General features: G+C 58.1%; 1 protein-coding gene across 5 annotated transcripts in view; it reads left to right on the top strand.

The window, feature by feature from the left end:
• KAZN (kazrin, periplakin interacting protein) overlaps positions 1 to 23871 on the top strand; it is a 537286-nt gene that overhangs the window by 420765 nt on the left and 92650 nt on the right. Inside the window, exon 1 of one of the 5 annotated variants that reach the window (XM_084875309.1) lies at positions 9799 to 10277. The exons of 3 other annotated variants lie outside the window; for them this stretch is intronic. In XM_084875309.1, the coding sequence (XP_084731435.1) occupies positions 10070 to 10277 (208 nt within the window). In that variant the 5' untranslated portion in view covers positions 9799 to 10069. Of the gene's footprint in view, positions 1 to 9798; positions 10278 to 23871 lie in introns of those variants that run through there. One more of the 5 variants, XM_084875310.1, reaches the window with a different exon arrangement.

The following is a 23871-nucleotide window of genomic DNA, read 5'->3' as shown; positions in this document are numbered from 1 at the left end:
TCTGCCCCCTTCTCCTACCCTCAGTTTACTCTGCTTTGAAATGGGTGTGACAGTCAGGAGCCCCTCTCTCACAGGGCAGGTGAGGGGTTAAATGAGACGATGCCACTAGAGGGCCTGTCATACTTCGGGGCCCTCAGTAAATGGTCGCTATTGCTATTAAGATGGGGAGGGGGTTCTTAGGAGAAGTGGGAAGGGGCTTGTTGAGGTCGGCGCAAAACAGCTGGGAAGCCCTGAGCCGGAACTCGGGACCTTTCCATCCATCCACCCGTTCACCCGGGTGCTTGCTGCGAGCCTGGCCCCTAGGGCAGGTGTCCCTTTAAGATCCGTCCCTGCCTTGAGTTTACGGGAGGAGGAGGAGGCCCACCCAGCAGCCCCACGCTGTCCTTCACCCCAGGCAGCCCCGAGCGCCCCGCCCCGGGGCCCTGATCTGGGAGAAACAATCCACTTTCAAAGGTCACGTTTGAACACAAGACCGGCGCTCCTGTCATATTGGGCGAAACACATCTTTGCTTGTTTGTTTTTAATGAGCAGCTTCAGGGGGAAGGTGCCAGCCCTTCCTACGTGTCTGCTTCACAAGTCCGCCTCCTGAAGCCCGTCCAGAGATATTTAAAGGACGGCGCTGGGCAGCGAAGGCGGTACAGTGGATTCTAATTAGTCCCGTTGGGAGTCGGGGCGGCTGCGATGTCTGCCCTGAGCCGGGCCCGGGGCCTCGGCTGCCTCCTGATGTCCGAGCGCAGAGCGCTCTGCCTTCCTCCGGGCCTGGCCCACGCTGGGGGCCTGCAGCCACAGAACCCCTTCGACGCTGGAGAGCCGGAGCCCCTCTGGCTGGCAGGCCCAGTCCTGGTGGGCGGGCGGGCAGGTAACTCCTAATTATGAGAAAGCAGCCCCAGGCATGTGCGGACAGGCCTCCCGGGGCCGGGCAGGTGGCCTCCTGACAGGGCAGGGCCTGGCGTTGGGACTCGGGTGCAGGAAGTCACCGGGCGGGGGAGGGGAGTTATGTAACGGTGACGCCACGGCCACTGAGAAAGTGACCTTGCTGCGCTCCGCCGCCTCCACCGCCTCATTCCTCCCGCTCAGAAGGGCATGGAGACCCAGCAGCCCTTCCTTCAGGCAACAGCTGTGGCCCCGCAACTTTGTCAGCGTCAGGGGTACCTGGAGGGGTGTTAAAACAGACTGTCAGACCCTCCCTGTCCCCCCTCCCCAAGTTTCTGACTCAGGAAGTAGGGGTGGGGCAGAGAATTGGCATTTCTCCTAAATGCACAGGATGGTGCTCCGCACTCTGAGGGCCATTGCTGCAGGACTGATTACGTCAGTCTGTCTGGGCCCCCTGAAATGCTGTGTGCCCTCGGGCCAGTGTCTGAGCCTCTCTGGACTCTTGTTTTTCCTCAGGAGAAGCCAGCCTTGTCTTTGAACAACACCCGCCCTCCGCCCTGCCCCCTCGGGTTGACATGCCTAATTACTCTTTGCAGGTAGCTCAGAGGCCTTCCCATAAAAGGCCCAGGGCCTTTGAGCAGGCTTCTTACCCAAGGGGAGCTGAGGGGCTCTAAGGGAGATGAGCACTTTAAGCCTTAAAGGGACAAGCCAGACCAGTATCTCTGGGCATCAGCACTCACCCTGCACACAAGAATCTTGAAGCAGTTCACTGGCCTGGTCTTTGGGATCATTTTCTTCCCTTGGGGAGGTGGGTGGCAGAGGCTCCCCACTGTCCCAGTGATGAGGCCCCATGGCTTGGAGAGGATAACCCCCGTCACCTACCTGCCAGTAGTTCCTTCTCGTGTCAGCATCCCCGTGCACTGAGCTTCCTACACGCTGGGGTCCTTCCCCACGGTGTCGAGGACAGCACTCGCGGCAGATGCAGAATGCAGACGGACCAAATGAAAGAAGCAAGTGAACAAATGGCTCCATGACTCAACAGCCCAGCCCAAAGCCTGTCTGGCTTTCTGTCTGTCTTGCCCTCCACCCGGCTCCCTCCCTGCAATCACGTGGTTCCCACCTATGGTCTCCTTTGCTCCTCGCAGAATAGTCTTGGGGAGATGGGCAAACATTCTTATACCCATTTCACAGGTGAGGAAACTGAGGCCCCCAGGAAGGTGCCTGAGTTGCCCAGCTTTACTTGTTAAGTAAAAGGCAATAACAAAGGACAGCCTCAGACCCTCCCGGCGGCCTCTCCCGAGTCCAACCAGTTTCACATCCCTTGTCTGTGTGAGCGCCATCCTGCGTGAGGGCCGTGGCAGTGGGGATGCGGGTGGGAGAGAGGCGAGCTAGGAGCCCAGGCCCTTTTGGCTCCTGGGGTGAGGGTGAGGAGGGGCAAGGCCAGCAGGCAGGCACCGAGGAGCGCCGGAAATAGTCTCTCCTTTGCAGAGATGGCCAGTGCTTCCCGGGGGCTGCCTCGGGCCCTCGTGGGTCACATGCTAGCACACCACAGGTGCCTTGGCAGGCTAGACGGCATGGTGGTTTGCCTCCAGAGCCCAGAGTGGTGCCCGGCACGTGGTTGGCGCACAATCAGTATTTGTTGAATCCATGAGTGAATAAATCCTTGATGTACTGCGTCTAAACTTACCAGCTGTGTGATCTTAGACAAATCCTTTCACCACTCCACGCCTGGGGTTCTTCAACTGCAAATGCAGAGTAATAATGCTACAATAACAAACATTAATGGCGTAATAATAAACATACACACACACACACACAAAAAAAAAAAAAAAAAAAAAAAAAACCCAGGCTCTGGAGCCAGAACTGCCTGTGTCTGAATCCTGGCTCCACTGTGTACTGCTGTGTGACCTCAGCCAACCTACTAAACCTCTCTGTTCCTTGGTTTCTTCATTGATGGAGAGAGGGTAATGATGGTACTCCTGTAGTATTGTGGGGATTAAAATGAGCAGTATGTGGAGAGTGATAACCCTAAGTGATGGTGATACCCTCTGTGTGCATCTGTAAATTAAATAACATTTAAGTACCAAATACCAAGCAGAGTGCCTGTCATAAAGTCAGAAGTGCTAACTAATGAGTAACCATTATTCTTATCTCAGACACTAAATCATTACTAAGCAGGGCCTGAAGCCAGTCTGTCTGTCTGTCCGCCTGTCCCTATGGCCTATGGCCCTCTGTGTCTGTTGAGTCACACAAAGGAGACAAAAGTTCTTAAAATTACTGTAGGGGACGTTCTTCCTTCAGGCAGCCGTCAACTCGGAGGGTTCAAGGGCCCCAGATGGGAAAGGTGAAGTACTACCAGTGGCCACCAGGGGCAGCAGAGAACCCATCCTCAAGTCAGTCTGCGGAGGGTTCCTGGAGTCCCCTCTTTAGGAAAAAATGAAAAACGGGTTGGCTATTCCACCCCCCAAAACCCTGGCGTGGGAGGCATTTTCCAGAGAACACTCCTCCCTCCCAACTTTACCTCTATCAGCCACATCATCTCAGATGAGTCCCTTTGTCTCCTTAAGCCCCAGTTTTCTCATCGGAGACATAGGGATGGATGATTTTTTAGGGTTGAATGAGCTAGAAAACAGTCCCTGGCAAAGTGAGTGCTCCGTTAGTGACGCCTGTTGCCAAGGTAGCATCGTGGTTCTTAGCCTGGACTCTGCAGCCTGACAACAGAAGCCTCAGTCCTGCCTGCACCTCGCACGTGGCTGGGTGTCTTTGGGGAAGTGACTTGACTTCTCTGTGCCTGTTTCCTCACCTGTACGATGGGGGTAGGATAACAGTACGTGAGCCGCTCAGAGGTGTTGTGAAGATAAATGAGCATGCAAATTGGTGTAGCAAATGCGATGTCCATGTTTGCCAGTATTTGGCATTATAAGTTGTAGTATTTGAGCCGAAACCGGTTTGGCTCAGTGGATAGAGCGTCAGTCTGCGGACTGAAGGGTCCCAGGTTCAATTCCGGTCAAAGGCATGTGCCTTGGTTGCGGGCACATTCCGATGGGGGGTGTGCAGGAGGCAGCTGGTCGATGTTTCTAGCTCTCTATTCCTCTCCCTTCCTCTCTGTAAAAAAAAAAAAAAAATCAATAAAATATATTTAAAAAAAATAAATTGTAGTATTCGTGACATTACTATTTTTATTCTGAATAAGCTGCAACACTTTAACTTCCTGCAGAGACCTCCCTGCTTGTCAGAAACAGGCGAGGCATGGCCCGTGGGTAAGGAAGAACGTTTTTCCTTCGCTGCACTTGACAATCTGACTTGGCACACGGACTGCCCGGCAGGCGGGCAAGAGACCAGCCACACTCCGTGAAAATGCTTGGATGCTCAGCTGATGGCTAAGCCTCTGCCTCCAGGGCAGGGCCTCTGGCAGCCCCCCGAGGGGATCAGGATCTTTGCCAGGTCATTTGGGGTCCCGGAGAGACCGTCAGAGCAGACCGGCGAGCCTGTGACAGGCGCACAAAGGTCTCCAGCCAGGAAGGCCTGGCCGGGACAGATGGCGGGATGGACCTCGGATAAAACCCTCTGTCCCCCCCAGGGCAAAGGCCTTCGGTGGCTTTGGAGAAAGCCCCAGTCTAATCCTCCTGGCTGCACCTGTGCCCCAGAGTCCTACTGGGATGGCCAGGGCAGATCAGCAGGTGGCCTCGGCCACAAAGGCATCCCAGGGCTGGCCGGAGGGCATCCACGCCACGTTGGAGTCCCCAGGAATGGATCGAAGGCGGCAGATGTCCATGGAGAGGGCAGGAGGCACGTGTCTGGCTTAGAAGCAATGGGCGTGTCCCTCGGACCTTCTACCACATGGCCCTCCTCCCTGTTTTTTCAGGGTTTGCCCTGCGCTAGGCACCATCCAGAGCTCCCCATGTGCCTCTTGTCCTCCAAACCTCCCACCACAGCCCTGCATGGTGGTCAGCACGATCACCTCCATGTTCCAGGTAAAAGGCCCGAGGCTTCCAGGAGCAAAATGGTCTGTCCAAGATCCAGGGTACGAGCCCCCAGAGAATGAACCGCCTAGGGCAGCAGCCTGCAAGGCCCCAGGTGGTGACTGCCTCCTGTACTCACACCTTCCTGTCACCGCTCCTGAGAGTGTGGGAGGGACCCAGTGACTCACACCCAAGGAACAGAAAGGGGAAAGGATGATGGATGTCTTTTTCCAAGTCAGGTTACAAAGAGACAGCGGCTTCGCCTCCCTGCACACACCCCGCACGGGCCCCCTGGCAGACACCGGGAGGGCACACACCCAGTTGGGGTATCGATCTATAGCTTGACAGTGCAGAACCGACAGCAGCCCCTGGCCAGCAGCCAGGAAGGAGCGGAGGTCCCCAGTGGGACACCCCATGAGGAACTGGATCTTGCCGAGAGCCCTGGGAATGAGCCTGGGAGTAGATCCTCCCCAACGGCAGCCTTGCGTTGACTGCAGCCCCGCGGACACCATGGCGACAGCCCCGGAGAGGCCCTGAGCCAGAGGCGCCCGGCCCAGCCACCCGGATGCCTGGTCCACAGAAACCAGAGAGAAAGAGCGCTGGTGTTTGGAGCCGCTGAGGTTTGAGGTGATTCGATACACAGCGATAGGTGACTAATACACGTGCCATTGCTACTAGCAACACACCCAAAATATACCCACCCAACAACCATGGGAAGGATGCAAAAGCCCAACGCAGGCAGAGCTGGGAACGCTGCTCACTCATGCCCGCTGGCCCGGCCCCCCACGTGCTTTTGCCATAGACAGAAAGGGCCTTTGCCAAGGTCACACACAAGCTGGGGGGAGCGGGGCAGGCATTGCTGTGGGGGGTCTCCAGGCCCCTGGAAACCGTTGCCAGGTGTTCACAAGGATATACACCCACAAAACTGCGTGTCCGGGGACCTGGGTTGCTACCTTGTCTTGGACTCAGGTGCCTGCAGAGAGTAGAGTGATGTTGGCTGGAAGATCTCCATAAAAGTGCTTCTACAGGTACTAAAACCACAGCCAGGAAGAAGAAAATACATGAAAAACTTCAGTGGGCTCACATGTCCGGCTGCATGCGTATACTCAATATAGTGGGTTCCTTGAATGCAGTGTATTTGTTGTCATTTCCACCTGTGATCTAAAGGAAACTCCGCCAGCCAAAACCGGTTTGGCTCAGTGGATAGAGCGTCGTCCTGTGGTCTGAAAGGTCCCAGGTTCGATTCCGGTCAAGGGCATGTACCTTGGTTGCGGGCACATCCCCAGTGGGGGGTGTGCAGGAAGCAGCTGGTCGATGTTTCTCTCTCATCGACGTTTCTAACTCTCTATCCCTCTCCCTTCCTCTCTGTAAAAAATCAATAAAATATATATATTTTAAAAATAAAATAGCTGAAACTGGTTTGGCTCAGTGGATAGAGTGTCGGCCTGCGGACTGAAAGGTCCCAGGTTCCATTCCAGTCAAGGGCATGTACATTGGTTGTGAGCACATCCCCAGTAGGGGCTGTGCAGGAGGCAGCTGGTCAATGTTTCTCTCTCATCGACGTTTCTAGCTCTCTATCCCTCTCTCCTCCTCTCTGTAAAAAAATCAATAAGATATATTAAAAATATAAAATAAAATAAAATAAAATAAAGGAAGCTCCCCTGGGAATGGGACCTGCACGGACCCCTGGTATCAGGGTCTGGCCTCATAGCTCAGATGCACAGCAGCCTCCCCGCCCTCTGCTGGACTGCCCATCCTCTCTCCCCCCTCCCCCCCCCTTTCCTACCCCCGAATTCCCACTAAGCTTCTGCTGAGGACTGCATGGGCACAGTTCCTGCAGCCTTTCCCCAGCCCGAGTCCTCCCTCCCTGCTGCCTGGCAGAGTCCGCACCCTGTGTGCCCCGGAGAAGGAGATGGGGAGCCAGACCCCAGGCCCAGCCCTTCCAGCATCCATTCCCAACATCCCTGGAAGGCTGGGAAAACCTTCTGGGAGCTGGACCAACTACATAACTGGCAGATGCCAATGCAAATGGAACGTGCGAGGAGTCCCCCGCTTAAAAAATAATTAAGAATGTGAAGGCGATGACAGCAGAGCATTAACTCGGGCACAGGGCCCTTCTGCTCAGAAGCTGGCCGGGCCTTGGGGTCTCCATGGAAACCCACCCTGAGTTATCCTTCCCGGAGGGAGGGCCTGCCTGAGCTGCTCTGGGCAGAGAGCGGGTTGGCCCCTGTTGGCTGCCGGATTCCCCGGTGCAGACCTGAGCAGAAACCTGGCCCCGGCCCAGGGTGTCCTCAGATGCAGAACTATACCTGTGTGTGGGGACGCCGCACGCATCCAGGCCGAACTCTGCTGAGTAAGGAGCGCAGTGGGAACGCGCCAGGGCTGTGGGCTTGACAAACGGCTGGGCTTGCTGGAATGCACGTCGGAAGCATGAGCAGACTCCTAAGAGGATGCAGAGGGGACCGATAGGGTAGCAGTGAAATGAGCACTCGTGGCCAATGGGCCGGATAGAAACTTCTAGACATAACATGCTTTGTTGGGCTTTCTCCTCCTCCCTCTCCTTCACCCTCTCCTCTTTCTTCTTCTGAAGGTTTTTTTTTTTTTTAAGAGTTGCCAAGAATTCATACTTAGAGTTCACATAACAATCCATATTCCTAGTAGCTCTAAAACGAAACGAGAACCTCTGGTAACACTAGAGCCACATTCCTGCATGACAACCATTGACTGCCTCCTCTGCAGGGGCTGGTGGTGGCCTCTTGGTTGCCCCAGTCTCCGCCACTCCCTAACATCTCCCTGACACAGAACCCAAGTGCCAAGTGCTTATGTAGTAGCTGTTCCAGTGCTGCTGTTTGCCGGTCGTGGAGTTTGGAGGAAAGTGCATGTCAGTATCCAAAGTGAGAAGATAGGAGGCGGCCAAGAGTTCCATGTTCTTTGAGAAATGTGGGAAAGAGAATGTTCCTTGGTGGAAACGAAGAGCCTCACTACACATCTAATAAGCAGAGGATCTGAGTCACCTTTCTTAGGGAAGGAACCACAGCAGGCCCTGCACAGCCCCCCTCACTCGCTCATGTCCCCGGGGTAGGGGTGAGTGGTCCCTGGAGGCATCAAAACAGAGGCTCCAGGGCTGGACGTCTCCAGAATCTGAGGGCAGTCCCGGGCTCAGAGCCCTCTTTCTTTTGTTCCGTCCTGCCTTGTAGCAAAGGCCGTGGACTTGGGGGATTCCCAGCATCTCCTCTCACTTACTGTGGGGTCAGCTTCTTTCCCTCAGAACCGTGGTCAGCAAACTACGGCTCACGAGCCACATGCGGCTCTTTGGACCCTTGAGTGTGGCTCTTCCACAAAATACCATGGCCTGGCAAGTCTACTTTGAAGAAGTGGCGTTAGAAGAAGTTTAAAAAATTTGGCTCTCAAAAGGAATTTTAATCGTTGTACTGTTCATATTTGGCTCTGTGGACTAAGGAGTTTGCCGAACCCTGCCCCGGAGTGGTGTGGGTGCTAACCTCATGGGTAGTTTTCTTCCTCAGCTGGGAGCACCATCCGCATTTGGCACGCTGGCCAGCCCGCCCCTGGGCAGTCAAGGTTCCAGGTAGGGGAAGGAGGTCTGAGACTGCCCTGTGGCCTCTAAGCATTTGGAGTGTGTATGTGCGTGGGGGGCGGGAGGGAACGTTCGGGAGATGTGTGGGGGAGGGGGTGCGGGGGCGGGGGGGGGGGAGAATGTGGAGGTGGACGCTGGGAAAGCCAGGCCATAGAGAGTGTGAGCAGGCAGTGCTCCTCACCCACAGACAGGGAAGTGACAAAGGGAAAGGTTGGGGAGACCTGGCAGGGAAAGTAACTCAGTTCTCACAGCTCAGTGTACAGCCAAGCCTGGGTTACCAGCTAGGCCTGGGAGGGCGGGTGTATGCGGCCAGGATGGGAGGCTCAGGGGCCCTGGAGAGTGTGACTCCTCACCTGGCCATTGTCCTCAGCACCCTGTGTCAGCTTGGGGTGTGGGGGGGGACCAGACCTGCCTCCTGGGGCTTTGGGGAGACAATCAGCTCTAATGAGGACCTAATCCCTAGATCAAAGGGGGCTCAGAGCTGCAAACTCACTTGACAGGGAGTGAGCATGGCTAGCCGCTGGCGCACCCACTCCAGAAGGAAGGGTCAGATTGGGCTCCAGAATGCCGCCTTCTACAGAGCTGAGCTGGCCTGGTACCTGGCCCTCCACCTGCTCCCCAAACCCAGGCCCTGGCCTCACCGGGGAACCACCTCGCCTGCCACAGGCTGCCTTAGCGAGGACTCCATAAGCAGCTCCCATGATGGATAGAGGGGGAAATCACTATTGCCCCGTTTTCTAGATGGGGAAACTGAGGCTCGGGGAAGTGAGGCGCAGACAGGGTTCCAGCCCTGGACCACAGTCTCCCCTTGGGTATGGAGCATGTCAGTTTTCTTCCCGGCACGCACACAGTGAATGCCCTCAGCATTACATCCACTTACAGAACTGTTACTGCACAGACTGAGGTTCATGTCCCAGCGCGCCCACCTCTCCCCTGCCCACTCTCTCTGCCCTCTCCCGGCCAGCTGCTGGGACTGCAGTCCTTCAGCCAGGCTGTCACGGGGTGTCAGAGGGCGCAGAGCCTCGCAGACTGGGTGCACCCAACCCCTCCATGCGCTCGCTCACTTGGGGCTTTTCGGGCCTGGGCTCAGTACTGCCCGGCCCTGGGACCCCGGCCATCTTTCCACCGTCAGCTTCTCCGGGAATGAGCGCGGTGGGGAGGCACCGAGTGGCCTGGATCTGGCGCGCCTGGGGCGACGCGGAGCTCCCGGAGGCCTTGGGCGAGTCTGGGCGCCGCGGCGGGGCTGGGGGCGGAGCTGGGGGCAGGGCCTGGGCGCGGCGGTGACGAGGGGCGGGGCCTGTGCGGGGATGTGGGCGGGGTCAGCGGCGGCGAGGGGCGGTGCCAGCGGCCGGCCCTCGGAGCCCGGAAGGAGCGGGAGGAGGAGCCGCCGGAGTGAGAGTCGTTCCCATGTGAGAGGCTCCGCGGCCAAATTCCTCGCGTGCGGCGGCGGCGGAGGCGGCGGGCGGCCCGGCGTCCGGCCGGACGGAGAGCCCCGGTCCGACGCGAACGGGCGGCCGGGCGGGCGGCGGGGGCGGAGCGCGGCTGCGCCCAGATGCGGCGGCCGCCCCGGGGGCTGTGAGCTGGGCGCCCGCCTGCGGGGCACCCCGCCCGCCTCGGGCAGCGCCCCCCGGCACGCGGCATGCGGGCGGCCGACTCCGGCTCCTGGGAGCGCGTCCGGCAGCTCGCGGCGCAGGGCGAGCCGGCGCCTTCCTGCGGGGCCGGGGCCGGGCCGGCGCGCCTCCCGGGACCAGCCGCCGGCGAGCCGTGTGCGGACGCCGCAGGGCCCGGCGATCGGCCCCGCGCCCGGGCGCCCTCCGTGCGAGCCGATGGCGACTGCAGCCAGCCGGGTAGGTGCGCGCCGGGAGCGGAGGGGAGCGGAGCGGAGGGGAGGGGAGGGCGGCGCGGCCTGGGGAGCCCGGGGAGCGGCGGGCCGGCGCGCGGGGGCGCTCCCGCCGGGGTCGGGGAGCCGCTGGCGGCAAAGTTCTCGCCGCCGCTGCGCGCGTAGCCCCGAGCTGGGGGCCGGTGCAGGGGGAGAGCGCGGAAGGCGAGTTTGTTCCGCGCGGGGACGGACATCTCGGGGCTCCACGGCTTTCCCGCCGACCCCCTCCCCCACCAGAGGGCTGCGGAGGGAGGTCAAGGCCACGCCTGCCGGTGCGGTGGGTCCCGGTGCGGTCAGTCCCGCGGCACCTGGAGACCCGGCTCCGGGACGCACCCAGCGCCTGTTCAGCAAAGGGGCCAGCCCCGCGTGAAGTATGGGCGGCTCCCCCAAACCCACTTGGTAGCCCCACAAAGTGCCAGGAGAGCCCTGCTTTACCGAGAGGAAAAGTAGTGATTTGCATGTGCTGGGAGCGAAGCGATTTCTCTCACGCAGACAGAGACCTCGCCGGCGGAGGCAAACGCAGCGAGAGGTCTGATTCCGTATCGCTGGCTGATCCACCCAAGCGGATCGCAGCGTTTTCGTGTTAAAATTCCCCGAGTGGGTGCGCTCATTCCGTTCTGCTCCGGTCTCAGCAGGTCCCCCGGTCACACCCCCATCCCGCAAGTTATGTCATGGGGGCAGGGAGGGCTGGGGCAGAGGAACCCCTGGGTCCTTGGACTCAAGGCTTAGGAAAAAATTTAGATGGAAGATGGAGGGTCTGTCATCAGTAGTTTGAATACTTTTCCCAGGAAACATTAGAAGGGAGCCTACGTGATAATTCATTCCGTTTGAACTCTCATTGTGTCCCGGTGGTTTTCATGCAGTGTCTCCTGGAATCTTATCGGGCTCCGGGAAGGAGTCTTATCCCAGGGAAGGTGAGGACAGCAGGAAGGGCCTGAGGGTAATGGACTTGATAATGGACATTCCTACCCTCCCCCCCGCCCCCCAAGCCCCAACAACTCCCTAAACCTTGGTGCTGGGAACTTCTAAATTGTCTTTCCATGGACATCAGAATGCCTTTCCCAGGCAGCCAGTTTCCCAGCTAATCCTTCTTGTTGTCCTCTGAGCAACTCCAGCCAGGCCCTTCTTCCAGGCTGCCTGGTGGTGGCCCCAGGGGATGAAATTCTCGGGGCCGAGGTTCCAGCCACAGGAGCGGGGACTGCCCAGCAGCTGGCTCTCATTAGCCGGGCTCCCGCTGGTGTCCTGGAGCCACGGAGAGCTTGGGTCAGCGCGGGACCTGAGCTCTGGGAGGAGCCGTTTGGCCTTGGGGCTGAGCCAGCTGAAGACAGCCCCCCACCCCACCCCACCCCACCCCGCTTCCCCAGCTGCATGGAGCATGGCCCGGGACTTGCTGTACAACAGCATCAATGCAAAGAATAAGCAACTGGGACAGCTCGGGCAAGCTGCTTGAGCACTCCTGTTTGGAGCATTCAAAGCTGGTGTCTGCAAAGCACCTCGCCTCGTTGGTCCTTGATGCTTTAATGAGTCTTAGTCGCCAGCCTCCCTGTTGCATTAGGATGGATGCTGTCTGCTCCATCGCCACCTCCCGCGCTGTGCCAGGATGCCTTCTGGTCTGGTCTGTAAGGGACCGGAGTGATGCAAGGCCCGGGAGGTGGTTATTATGTAAACATTTTGAAGATGGCCGGGTGGAGATACATCTGTTTACTTTGTGTCTACATGACTCCCGTTGGTGTTTCATAATAACAATAACCTAATGACACGGTGTGGCCAAGAGGCCTGTCTGAGGCTGGGGCGGCGGATGTTCGGATGGCCCTCGGGTGGCCCTGGAGGCCGTGCTGATCTGGCCTGATGTGCAGGTGATATCACTGGCCTGAGACAGGGCCAGGCCAGCAGCGAAACCCAGGAGGTTTCCGAGTTCTCTCTCCCCAGCCACCCTCCGTCCTCTGCTGGTCTGGTTCAGAAAGACCAAACGATGCTCCTGAGAACTTGCAGGCCTGGAGGACATGGACATGGACATGTCATGGACACGGGTGTTACAAGGCCATTTCCTCTGGGACTGTGGTCAGCAAACTGCGGCTTGTGAGCCACATGGGGCTCTTGAACCACAATTTGCCGCTCTGTTGACTAATGAGTTTGCCCACCACTGGTCTGCGAGCACACGTGGGAACTCTGCTGGCGTAGCACCACACGCAGAAATAAGCCTTTTAGCCTGGCAGTGAGGCGGCTCAGCCCAGGTCCCCAGCCCGATGTGAGGCTAAGTTTCAGGAGCTGAGGGAGTGCCCCGTTGGGTGGCAGAGTCCAGTGTGGGGAAGAGGACAGGGAGAGGGGACCCTTGATTGAAGGGATGGAGGACTGGGCATCCTGTCACCCTCCTGAGATCAGCAGGTGGCAGGCCCCATGCTGGTGACCACTCTGGCTTGGGTGGGGCCTCTGCCAGGGTAGGTTACTGGCCTCTGCACACAGACTGGGCACCAGAGCAGGAGCTGTAGGCGTAAGGCGCTTGTTCCATCGGCACCTGGTTCTGCCGAGATACTTGGTGACTCGGTTTCCCTCTTGGTGGGAATAACTCTGTCTGGGCCCCAGCGGAGCGAGCCAGGGGCTCCCTGCGTGTTCTTGGACCGAGAGCGCAAATTGCTTCGTCTTTGGTTGTCCGTCCGTTCATTCGGTTGCGTTTCTTGAGCATCTCTGCCTGCCAGGCAGTGTTGTCGCTACCAGGGAGGTAGCAGCAAAGGAGACAACCGCAGCCCTGGTTTCCATGGAGCTAGTCTTCTGTGGGAGGAGAGTGCCAGGAGGCAGACAGGCAGGGGCAGGGGCAGCGGGTGGTGAGCACTGTGCAGGCACGTAAGGCCAGGTGAGGGGTCCGCGTGATGGGTGCTCTTTTAGTCATTAGGTCGGTGGTCGCAGGGAGAGCCAGTTCCAGGACCAGGTGCGTGGGTGCTGAGTCCCTAAAGCAAGAGGGCGTTGCCACCCAGTTAAAGGAACCCAGTCATTGTTTACAAGTTCTAGGGAAATTAGTATCTCTGTCGACTGGGCGCTTTATCTGTCCACATCTGAAGCCCTCAGCCTCCAGGCCCAGGTCAGATGCCACACTACCTCGTTCAGCTCAGGCCCAGCGTACACGCCACAGGACCCGGGGCCACTGGACCCTCTACCTTTTTATTGGTCATTTGAGTTCGTAGCTCCTCTGGCCCCTCTGCTCACTTAAAGAGCAAGGAGGAGGGGCCAGACCTTTGTTTATCTGGGCGTTAGCTCCCAGCATTCTACTCTCCTGAGGCAGGAGCTAAAGGTACCCCAAGCTTTGTCTTAACCAGTGGGCCAGGGAAGGGGCCATTGCTAATCTCACCCTCCCTCCACCCCCCAGGGGGAAACTGGTGCTCAGAAAAAGCCAGTAACTTGCCCAGGATCACATAGAAGGTGTCAGAGCCAGGATTTGGTCCCTGATTTTAGATCTCTATGCAATGTGGAAAGGCCTGGTGCTGATCAAGAGACCTACATTAAGTTTCCAGTCCGGTTTTTCTTAAATGTTTTTTAATCCTCACCTGAGGCTGTGTGGTTTTTTTTTTTTGTTGTTGTTGTTGTTGTTTTTAATCCTCACCCGAGGATATTTTACCGTTGCTTTTGTAGAGAGAGGGGAAGACCGAGAGAAACATCGATGTGAGAGAAACACAGGGATTGGTTGCCTCCTGCTGGAGCCCTGACCAGGGCCCAGGCCGGGGAGGAGCCTGCAACCAAGGTGCCTGCCCTTGACCAGAATCGAACCTGGGATCCTTTGGTTCGCAGGCTGAGACACTCTGTTCGCTGAGTCAAACCAGCTAGGGCCTGTGTGGTTTTTTTAAAAATTGATTTTAAAGAGAAGGATAGAGAGGGAGGGAGAGAGAGAGAAAGAAACATGAATTGGTTGCCTCCTATACACACCCCAATTGGAGATTGAACTCATAACCTAGGGATGTGCCTGGACCAGGAATCGAACCCACAGCCTTTGGGTGTATGGGATGACACGCCAACCAACTCAGCCTGGGCTCTTTTTAATTGATTTTGTACAGAGAGGAAGGGAGAGAGATAGAGTTAGAAACATCAATGAGAGAGAGACATCGATCAGCTGCCTCTTGCACATCCCCTACTGGGGATATGCCCGCAACCAAGGTACATGCCCTTGACCGGAATCGAACCCGGGACCCTTCAGTCCCCAAGTCAACGCTCTATCCATTGAGCCAAACCAGTCTCGGCTCAGCCCGGGCTCTTTAAAGTTTTATCTTTTAAGCAAGATTTGTCCTCTCCTTGACATTCTTTGTTTTAAGCAACTCAGACATTTGCTTATCTTTGTGCCTCGAGTAGTATCAGCAGCTGGGTCATTTTGGCGTTATCCCTTTGGAAAAGGATTAATGCTGAGTTAGAGACCCACTGGGTCCCTAGGGTTCAGTTGAGCTTCCTGGTCTAATTTGTGAGACAGAGACATGGGGGCGTGGCTGTCCTGGAACCTCCGGAGGGAGAGTCATTGCTCCTGAAAGACACTGAGATTGGTTTTCCTGGAGAGGCCTCCTGTGGCCCGGCCCCCTCCATCCTGTGTGGCTGCTCCCTCCTTCTGCCAGGGCAGGTGGCACACCATAGTGGGCACCGGCACCGGCTTTGCCAGCAGACACCCTGGTTTGAATTCGCCGGCTTTGTTCCTAAGCAAGTTCTTTCACATCCGGGGCCTCAGTTCGCCCATCTGTAAAATGGGATCACATTGCCCACCTGAGAGCTTGTTGGGCAGGAATCCGGAGCACCCTTCATCCCTATGGAGCCTGTGCCATAAGAGGGCAGGGAATGCTCATTCCATCCAGAGTCCACGGAACTTCAATCAGTGCATGTGTATGAATTAAAAAAACAAAAACAAAACAAAACAAAAAAACTTGAAGTTTGAAATACGGAGATTTGATGAGACAGGTGATTCTGAAGGACCACCAGCTGCTTATTCGGCCTCTGGGTCATCAGGAAATGTCCATGAGGATCAGGATGCATCCTATGCTCTCTGTGATGTTCCAGCTGCGTTAGCCGGACATTCGCTAGGACCCTCCAGCCATTCTGGAGAAAGAGGCATTTCCTTCTCTTTTCATCGTTTTGAGAGCCGTTAGCCCGCACACTCAGCCCTGGAGTTAGCCCCGCCCATCCACCGCGCAGCCAGCTCAACAGCGGGGACCCTCGGGCACACTGGCGGGCACACAGATGTTAGCCCAGCAGACACACACGCCCCCACATGTCATTAGAGCCGGCCACGCCATCGCGTGGGGACCCCGTGTTAGCAGTGAGTCACGAAGGGCTGGAAACACCCCAGGGAGGGAGGGTGGTGGCCGAGGTTGCCAGGTGTGGGCAGGCCTGTGTGTGTGTGTGGAGTGATTTGCATGTAAGTGCATTTGGTGTCAGATGAGAGCCTGCCAGGCAGGGGGAGTTGGCATTGCCCCTGTTCCCAAGGACCGCCCGCTCTGTGGCCCTGGCACCAGCCACCATGCAGGTAGGGACTTCCGGTGCTATCTCGTCTGCTATGTTGGATCCTTTCAAGAGAGGCCACTTAGAAGACACTGATTGTGGCACTTCCTTGTAGCGGTCACCAAGTGGCATTAGCCCACTAGGTGCCACCACGGCCCCCACATTGGGGGAGAGGAACAGCCAGAGGGGTAGGACAGGCAGGTGCGTCTGCATGGAGGCCTAGCCCAGAGCTGGGTGAAGCTTGGGCGAAGGAGAAGGGGAGCCCGGGGGTGCAGTGTGGCAATTCCGGCCCCTCCATCCCCCCCTGCAAGTCCTCGGTGCACCTGCTGGGCCTGTGGACTGTTCCGGGAACACCCACCACCTGGAGGCCCCCTGCAGGTGAGCGGCCGCGGCTTCGGTTGCTGCCCAGATTTGCAAGTTGCTTAGGCCCCCAGCGAGTTTGGGCTGTAACTTTATCGCAGGCATCGAGTGTGTTCAGGACCTTTTCATTGTGCAGAGGCCTCAGGACGCTCTCCCGGGGGCGTGGGGAGAACTAGAGGCAGCAGCTGCCGGCTCCGGGTGCTTTATTCCCTCCCCGCACACCCGGCCCCACTTCGCCAGGGCGTCCTGGCGTCGCAGTCCTGGGGGCCAGGCAGAGAGGATGCCCGTGGCAGGGGAGAGCCACGTCCGGAGGGCCAGGGGGAGCCGCACGCTTTGCTTGCATTCCTGCTGCTCCCTCACCTGTCAGACCCCTGGCCTCTGCGGTCTTCCGGGAGGTGGCATGGAGGAGGCTTCCCAGGGGGTGGTGAGTGGCTGCTCCAGGCCGCCCTGCTGCCTGCCCACTTGCATCTCCTCCCTGCCAGGTCCAGTGTCGGCGGGTGAGTCCCCGAGGGCCAGCAGGGCACCGCAGGGGCTGTGACACGGAGGCAGGATTCTCTCTCTCCCCGGCTTCTCCGGCTCCCTGGCTCGCAGGCAGCCAGAGGCAGTGAGGCATGAGGGCCCCTGGGGCCTCCACTGCTCCCCCGGCTCCAGCGGGCTGTACCCCACCCAGCCCTCTGCCCCGGCCGTAATCAGAGGCCCCTGACAGGAGGGAGGTTTGACCCTGACCATTCGGGAACCTAGAAGGACAGAATCCTGAGAAGGAAGCCTTAGCCGCAATGGGGGCAGCTCACTCCCTCTACCATCAGGGCAAACAGGCCCGGAGAGAAGCAGGACCCGCCTGCTGTCAGGGTCACGTGGGTGTCCCTGCTGACGGCCAGTGCTCCCTCTCACCTCTCTCTGGCTGGGTGCCTGCAGCATGCCCAGCCTCGGGCTTCGCCTCCATTCAGACCGGAGGGCTGGGAGGGGCCCGGGAGTCTGTATTTTTACCAGGCGCCCTGGCTGGTTCAGGATGCAGAGGTTCCACCCACCAGACTTGGAAAAGTTAGGCATTTGCACCAGCGGCCGGCCAGGAGGGACACTGCACCCTGAGGCTCCCGTTGCAGGCAGGGGCCCTCCTCTGGGCTCTGGGAGAGGAGGGTGCCAGCCGCCACCTGCCTCCCCACCGCGGGTGCAGGGCCCTGGGGTGCGGGGTAGGAACCTCTCCGGAAAGGACCCTGGGAAAGCCTTGTCTTATGGAAGAGGAAACGGGGGCAGACAGAACGGGACCTCTCCGGGCCAGAGCCATCCGTCCGCTCAAACCTCCTGCAGAGCTGGAAACATCGTATGTCTGTGCTGTTCGCTGGGCTTAAACCGGAAGAGCTGGTGTTACGGAAGAGCTGCATTTCAGACGGGACTGAGGTGTACGAGGCCCCATGGCGGGTGGCCGCTGAGGGAGGGGGCGCAGCTGGCTCTGCCCAGGAGCATGAGACTGTAGACGCCTCTGGCCGGTCAGCTCCTGGGGCCGGAGTGCTCCCGAGGCCGCCTGGCTTCCCCGCATGGCCCCTGGGACACCTGGGTCAGAATCACTCCGGAGCCGGCGGTGGTGAGATTAAGCTCTGAGGCCCCAACAGACCTGGACAGTCTAACGCAATGGTCGGCAAACTCATTAGTCCACAGAGCCACATATCAACAGGACAACGAATAAAATTTCTTTGAGAGCCACATTTTTTAAACTTAAACTTCTTCGAATGCCACTTCTTCAGCATAGACTCGCCTAGGCTGTGGTATTTTGTGGAAGAGCCACACACAAGAGGCCAAAGAGCCGCATGTGGCTCGAGAGCCGCAGTTTGCCAACCAAGGGTCTAAAACGATCTGGGAGGGGCGGGCCAGGAACCTGCATTTTCAACAAGTTCCCTCCACACCGGTGATTGACCCACTGTGCAGTCCAAGGGCCAAGGCCTCCAGCACCTCCCGTCTTTATTCACGTGGGTCTCCCCGCCCCCAGCTGCCCCTCGGCGACCTTGTGCCTCTATGTCCCACCCTCCACAGCCACAGGGGCCGGCCAGGGCTTCTCCAGCTGGGTGCCAGGACAGCGGCCTCAGCCTCCCCGAGAACCTCAGACCTACAGAATCTGAAACCCGGGCTGGGCCCAGCGGTGTGTCTGACATGCTACCCACGGCCATGCGGATGGAGCTCCCGAGTGCAGCCAGCCACGCAACAAGACCCTTCTGGGAAGCTCCTGCCACTTAAAAATGTCCCCCAATCTTCTTTTCCATCTTCTCCTGCCCCTGCCCCCTCCCCTCTCCCCCTGAACCCCGGCCTGTTCTCTTACCAGCTGCCAGGACCTGCCAATTCCCTTCCATGCCCAGGGCCTGCTGGGTGTGTGGGGAGAGGATTGTGCCTTTCACAGGGGCCTTCCCCACGGGGCGGAGTGATGGGGGTGTTCCAGGAGAGACGGGCAGAGCTGCAGCCGGCAGCACCCGCCCCCTCCTCTCTCCCAGCCCCAGCTGGCGGCCGTCTGCTCACCCCAGGCCAGTCTCCGAAGAGCAGAGGGCCAGATGGCCCCATGGCCCAGGGCCCCAAGCCCTCTCTGAGGGAAGGGCTTCTGCTGGCTCCCTGGTGCCCATTGGCCTGGAGGAAGGAGGAGGTCGCACAGTAACTGCCTACCCTCTGTCCTCCCGGTGCTTACAGAGAGCGGGGGAGGGGGCGGGGGCCAGGCAAGATCACCAGACCTGGCCCTAGGCTCGCCCCCTGAGTGACCTGCCTTGTGCATGTCGCTCCCCTGGTGCCAGCCCCGCCCCGCTCACAGATTGGTGGTTGCTTGGCACGAGCCGTGGGCCCGGACATGCTTTGTACACGCAAGGCACCTAACAAACGTGGCTGTACCATCGGCGACCTTCTTCCCTCTGCGATGCTGGTCAGGGCACACCCGGGCCTAAGGGACCAAGTCGTCCTGGTTCGTCTGCACCTTTCCTGGCTCCGCAGCGCCCTGCCCTCCTGGCGCTTACATTCTGGGGGCGGGCGGGCTCCGTGGGAAGCCTTACAGAGTATCAGGAGGGTCCTCTCCCTCAGCCCCGCCCCAGGCCCAGCCAGGCTCCGGGGCCATCCCAGCGGGGACCTGCTGTGGCCTGGGCTCGCTGCTGGGAACCACACACGTCGACAACCCCTCCTCGGACTCCTGTTGAGGGGCTCGGGGTGTCTTCACCGTCCCATGAGCCAGCCAGCTCATTCTCCCCGCCACATTCTCCTCCTCACCATCCTGCACTGTTTCACTCTGGCCTGGCACCCAAGCCTCTGCAGAGCCGTTCTTGCCCATCCCTCCTCGGTGTTGGCCCCTGTGAGGCCATGGGGGCGTGTCAGGTGGACACAGTAGCTGAGACGGGGTCCTGCGGGAGCATTTCCTGAGTTGCCCCGACCCGTACCCTCCACGGGGGCAGGGCCATGGAGGAACCCCACCGGGCTGGTCCGGTGGACGAGCCTCGCCCAGCAGGCAGGTGAGAGCACCCGCAGCCCCGGCAGTAATTCTGCCAGGGATTGGGCGGGTCAGCAAATACACCCAGTTCCCTCCTGGGATTGAGAACCTGCCCTGAGAGAGAGGCAAGAGAGGGCAGGTGGAGGGTGTGCCCTCACAGCTGCCCGCAGGCTCCCCGATAGGCCACCTCCTTCTCAGGCCAGACAGCCACAGGGTGAACACCTCACCTGCAGGCCATCGGAAGGAGGAGCTTGCCGAAACCGGTTTGGCTCAGTGGGTAGAGCGTCAGCCTGTGGACTGAAGGGTCCCGGGTTCGATTCTGGTCAAGGGCATGTACCTTGGTTGCGGGCACATCCCCGGTGGGGGGCGTGCAGGAGGCAGCTGATCGATGTTTCTCTCTCATCGATGTTTCTAGCTCTCTATCCCTCTCCCTTCCTCTCTGTAAAAATTCAATAAAGTATATTTTTTTACAAAAAGGAGGAGCTTACAAGAAGAGCCGCAGGAAATGGCCAGCTCCTCCCACAGGTCAATTACTCCCTCAGGGACCAGCGGAGAGGGGCACCGTGGTGTCTGGAGGGAGGTAAGGAGGCTCCTCCAGCCCTGAAGCCTGAGGTCCTGGGAGTTCAGGGCTGGGGGAGGGAGGACACTGCCGAGCCCGGAGCTGGAGCCGTCCACCTGCGTCGCCCTCCGCGGCCGCTCTCAGTCGCTCTCAGTCTTGCAGCCCAGTGGCACAGTCAGCCCCTTCACTGAGCAGACCCACCGCCTCTGGCCTCCGGGTGTGACTATGTGGCCCCTTGTGTGGTTTGGTCACTGGATCTCTGTATAACAAGTGGGCAGTTGGTGTTCAGTCTCGGGCATCGTCTAGCCTGGCAGAGCTCCGGAAATCCTTTCTTTAGTTTATTCCGCATAATTACCATGCACTTGCCCGGACCTGAATCCTTCCTAAGTATCAGGGATGCCGCCAGGGGTAAAATGCAGTCCTCCCTGAAGTCAATCTCCCCTCCTCCCTGGTGCTCAAAGCCAAGGATATTTTTTTTTAATGTATTTCTTTATTGATTTCAGAGAGGAAGGGAGAAAGAGAAAGGGACATCCATGATGAGAGAGAATCATGGATTGGCTGCCTCCTGCATGTCCCCTACTGGGGATGGAGCCCACAACCCAGGCATGTGCCTTTGGCCGGAATCGAACCTGCGACCCTTCCGTCCACAGGCTGACGCTCTATCCACTGAGCCAAGCCAGCTAGGGCTCCAAGTCAAGGATATTGTTGGAGAATTAGACCCCAAAGGCCTTTTCTTGTGTTCCCATTGTCTTTGGAATTTTCCTACAGGGCCTTTCTGCACTGGCTCCCAGGGGCCCAGGGCAGAGGGAGCCCAGGCACTGCCCCTGGGGCACTGGTGTTCTGCAGGGCTTTCTGGTCCTAACCCGGAGCCGGAGGCCCTCAGGGCGGCTGGTGGCACCATGTCCTCCGCAGCCTCAGGTTAGAGGAAGTAGGAATACACTGCAACCATGAGTGTGTGTTCATGATTGCTGCTTTGTCCCCAGGCCCGAGCCAGAATTCCAGCTCACCGAGGATTGCCGCTGATTACAATCCTAGCTACCTGGGGCTGGTGAAGGGAGATCAGATCGAGCCCTTAGGCAGCTGCCGTTTGTTTGCAATGAGCAGCAGCTGCTCGCTCTTCCTGCTCCCTCTCTCTCTTGGGCGAGGCCCCAGTGGCTTCCCCAAAGGCCATGCACCCTGGATGACCGCAGCCGAGGTGACCGAGCCTCTGTCTGCATTCCATCCGGATGACCACTGTCCCCAAGGGCCAGCCTGGCCTTCCTGCTTCCGGGGCGGACTTGCTGGTCCTGTTCGCTGGGTCCCTTTCAGAGACTGGCCCTTCACCAGGTAGACGCACAGGTGTTCTGAATCCCTATGCAGGGAGAGGGTCTCATTTCACCGTCCACCACATAATCTTAAAGGGTCCCTAGAAGGTTCAACGTCCCTCACGTGCGCTCAGGTGACGATTATTCAAGGGAGCCTGATCCAAGAACCCCTGCTCTGCAGGGTTGCCTGCATGAAGCAACCCAAATAAATCCGGTACATTCATGGCCCCATTTTACAGATGACGTAACTGAGGCACAGGGAGGTGAGGAAACGTGCTCCAAGCTATAAAGCCAGGAAGTAAAAGCAGCAAGGTTCAGCCTGAGCTTAGCCTGAGCTCATAGTCCCCGTTTCCTGTCCCTGCTGCAGTCAGACCTGCGGCACCACTCCTTTCTGTCCCCACCTGTGCATGGCCGAGTCTAAAGGGAGGGATGACCAAGAGACACTGTCCCTCGAAGGTGTCAGGCACACCTCTCTGTCCAGGCCCCAGCCCTAGTGGGGAGCTCCTGTGGCTGCCCCCCTGGGCTGGGCTGGGCCGGGCCGGACCTTGTGAAGTGGGAGGGTCTTGAGGCAGCTCTGCACGCTCCAGCTGGAGGCCCAGGTGTGGATGGATGAGTGATGTGGGTGTCCCTGGTAACTGTAGGTTTGCTGCTGCTCTCGGCCTTAGCTTATCGCAGATAACAGAGGCCGTAGGAGGGCTGGGGGACTCTCCCGTTCACCCTGTGAGGTAGGAAGGCATGATCACTCTCATTCAGGGTGGCATCTGAGATGCAGAGATGTCTGTGTTTAGTGCTCAATACCTCGATTTAGTGGAAAGCTAACTTTGTACAGTTTGCACTTCTCAATTTCCCACCACCTGACCAGGCAGTTCTGTAATTGCAGGACTATTTGAATTGCGAATGTTATAAACACACCTGGACCTGACGGGTAAAAAGGGAAATGGATAGTTGCCCCGTAACTGACATGATCAGAGGTCGGGCTAGCTTCAGGCATAGCTGCGTGCAGGGGCTTAATGATGTCATCTTCCAGCTCTCCTTTCATCTGTTTGGGTTTTACTCTTTCTGGCTACAAAAAGGTCCTAACAGCCCGGCCAGGCATGGCTCAGTGGTTGAGTGTCGGCCTATGAAACAGGAGGTCACAGTTTGATTCCAGTCAGGGTACATGCCTGGGTTGTGGGCTCTATCCCCAGCGGGGGGTGTGCAGGAGGCAGCCGATCAATAATTCCCTCTCATCATTGATGTTTCTGTCCCTCTCTCCTTCTCCCTTCCTCTCTAAACTCAATGAAAAAGTAGTAATAACCTAACAAGTCTAAGTAACCTTTACCTTCCTAGGATTCCAGAGCAGAGAGAGTAATTCATTCCCAGTGTATTCAGCAGAAATCCCAGGGCTGACTCTCATTGGCTTAGCTTTAGTCATGTGACAGCTCTGAACCAATCCCTTGGTCCAGTCACATGGGATGCATTGATTGGCCAGGCCCAGGTCATGTGCCCTTCCCTGGGAAAGGTTAAGGTTGTGAACCTCCAGGGAAACACGCAGCCTAAAAGCCGGAGAGAATGCTCATTGCTGGGAACAGAAGCCAGGAGGCAGACACAGGAGCTGCCCCTGCAGGTGTGGTCTGATTCCTTCAGCAGCTGCCCATTTATGCTCCTGGCTAGGTGTTGTAGGACTCAGGAGAAAAAGCCTCGGATAGAGGACCTTTCAGATAATTATGTTGCACATAGTAGGCGCTCAATAAACATCACTTGTATTAGTTTTACACCAACGTGGTGATAAGAGGTGACCAGAGAGATGCCCAGTTTGGACAAATCCAGGGTAATGATCAGTAGGAGATAAAGTCCTTGGGGTAAGGTGAGGTCTCGTTGTGGGGAAGTTTTTGGAGACAGCATCTGCTAGGGTTCCGCTCTCCCATGCAGGCTCTGTGAGAGCCGAGGGAGTTGACGGAAGCCCACACCGGGGCTCTCGGCCCTGCTGCTCCAGCTGAGTCTTCTAAAGCGGGAAAGAAGGAACCTGCCCAGCGGGGCTTGGTAGCGTTTTGTAGGTAAAATACAGTCATAGTACGTGGAGCTCTTGTTTTGTTCGTAAGCCATCTTAAATGGATTGCACGTAACAAAGTGCTGTCCATGAAGTGTGAGTTGTACATTGGCATTGGCAGTGCGGGAAGGCCCTTTCCCTGGGGGCGGGGGATTGTACGTGAGGGTGTGTGCCCACCACACCCTTTTCTGCCTGTTGGGGTACCGGGAGTCCTGGCCATGACTGAGCTTTGCTCTCTGTGGCATACGGTCAGGGTCTGGCTCCGTGCTGGGCAGGAAGTACATGTAGGGGGTGGAGGAGCACACACAGACCCCCGAAGTCAGAGGGAGCTTGAGGTGGCCTTAGAGAAGTTCCAGGGCTTGATCGCCTTTGTCCAGCCTGGCCGGCCCCCTG

The sequence above is a fragment of the Pipistrellus hanaki genome (genome assembly GCF_964339955.1).
Source record: "Pipistrellus hanaki genome assembly, chromosome: 2".
Taxonomy (NCBI): Eukaryota; Metazoa; Chordata; class Mammalia; order Chiroptera; family Vespertilionidae; genus Pipistrellus; species Pipistrellus hanaki.
The sequence above is the reverse complement of the archived record's forward strand: the minus strand, read 5'-3'. Positions and strand labels throughout refer to the sequence as shown.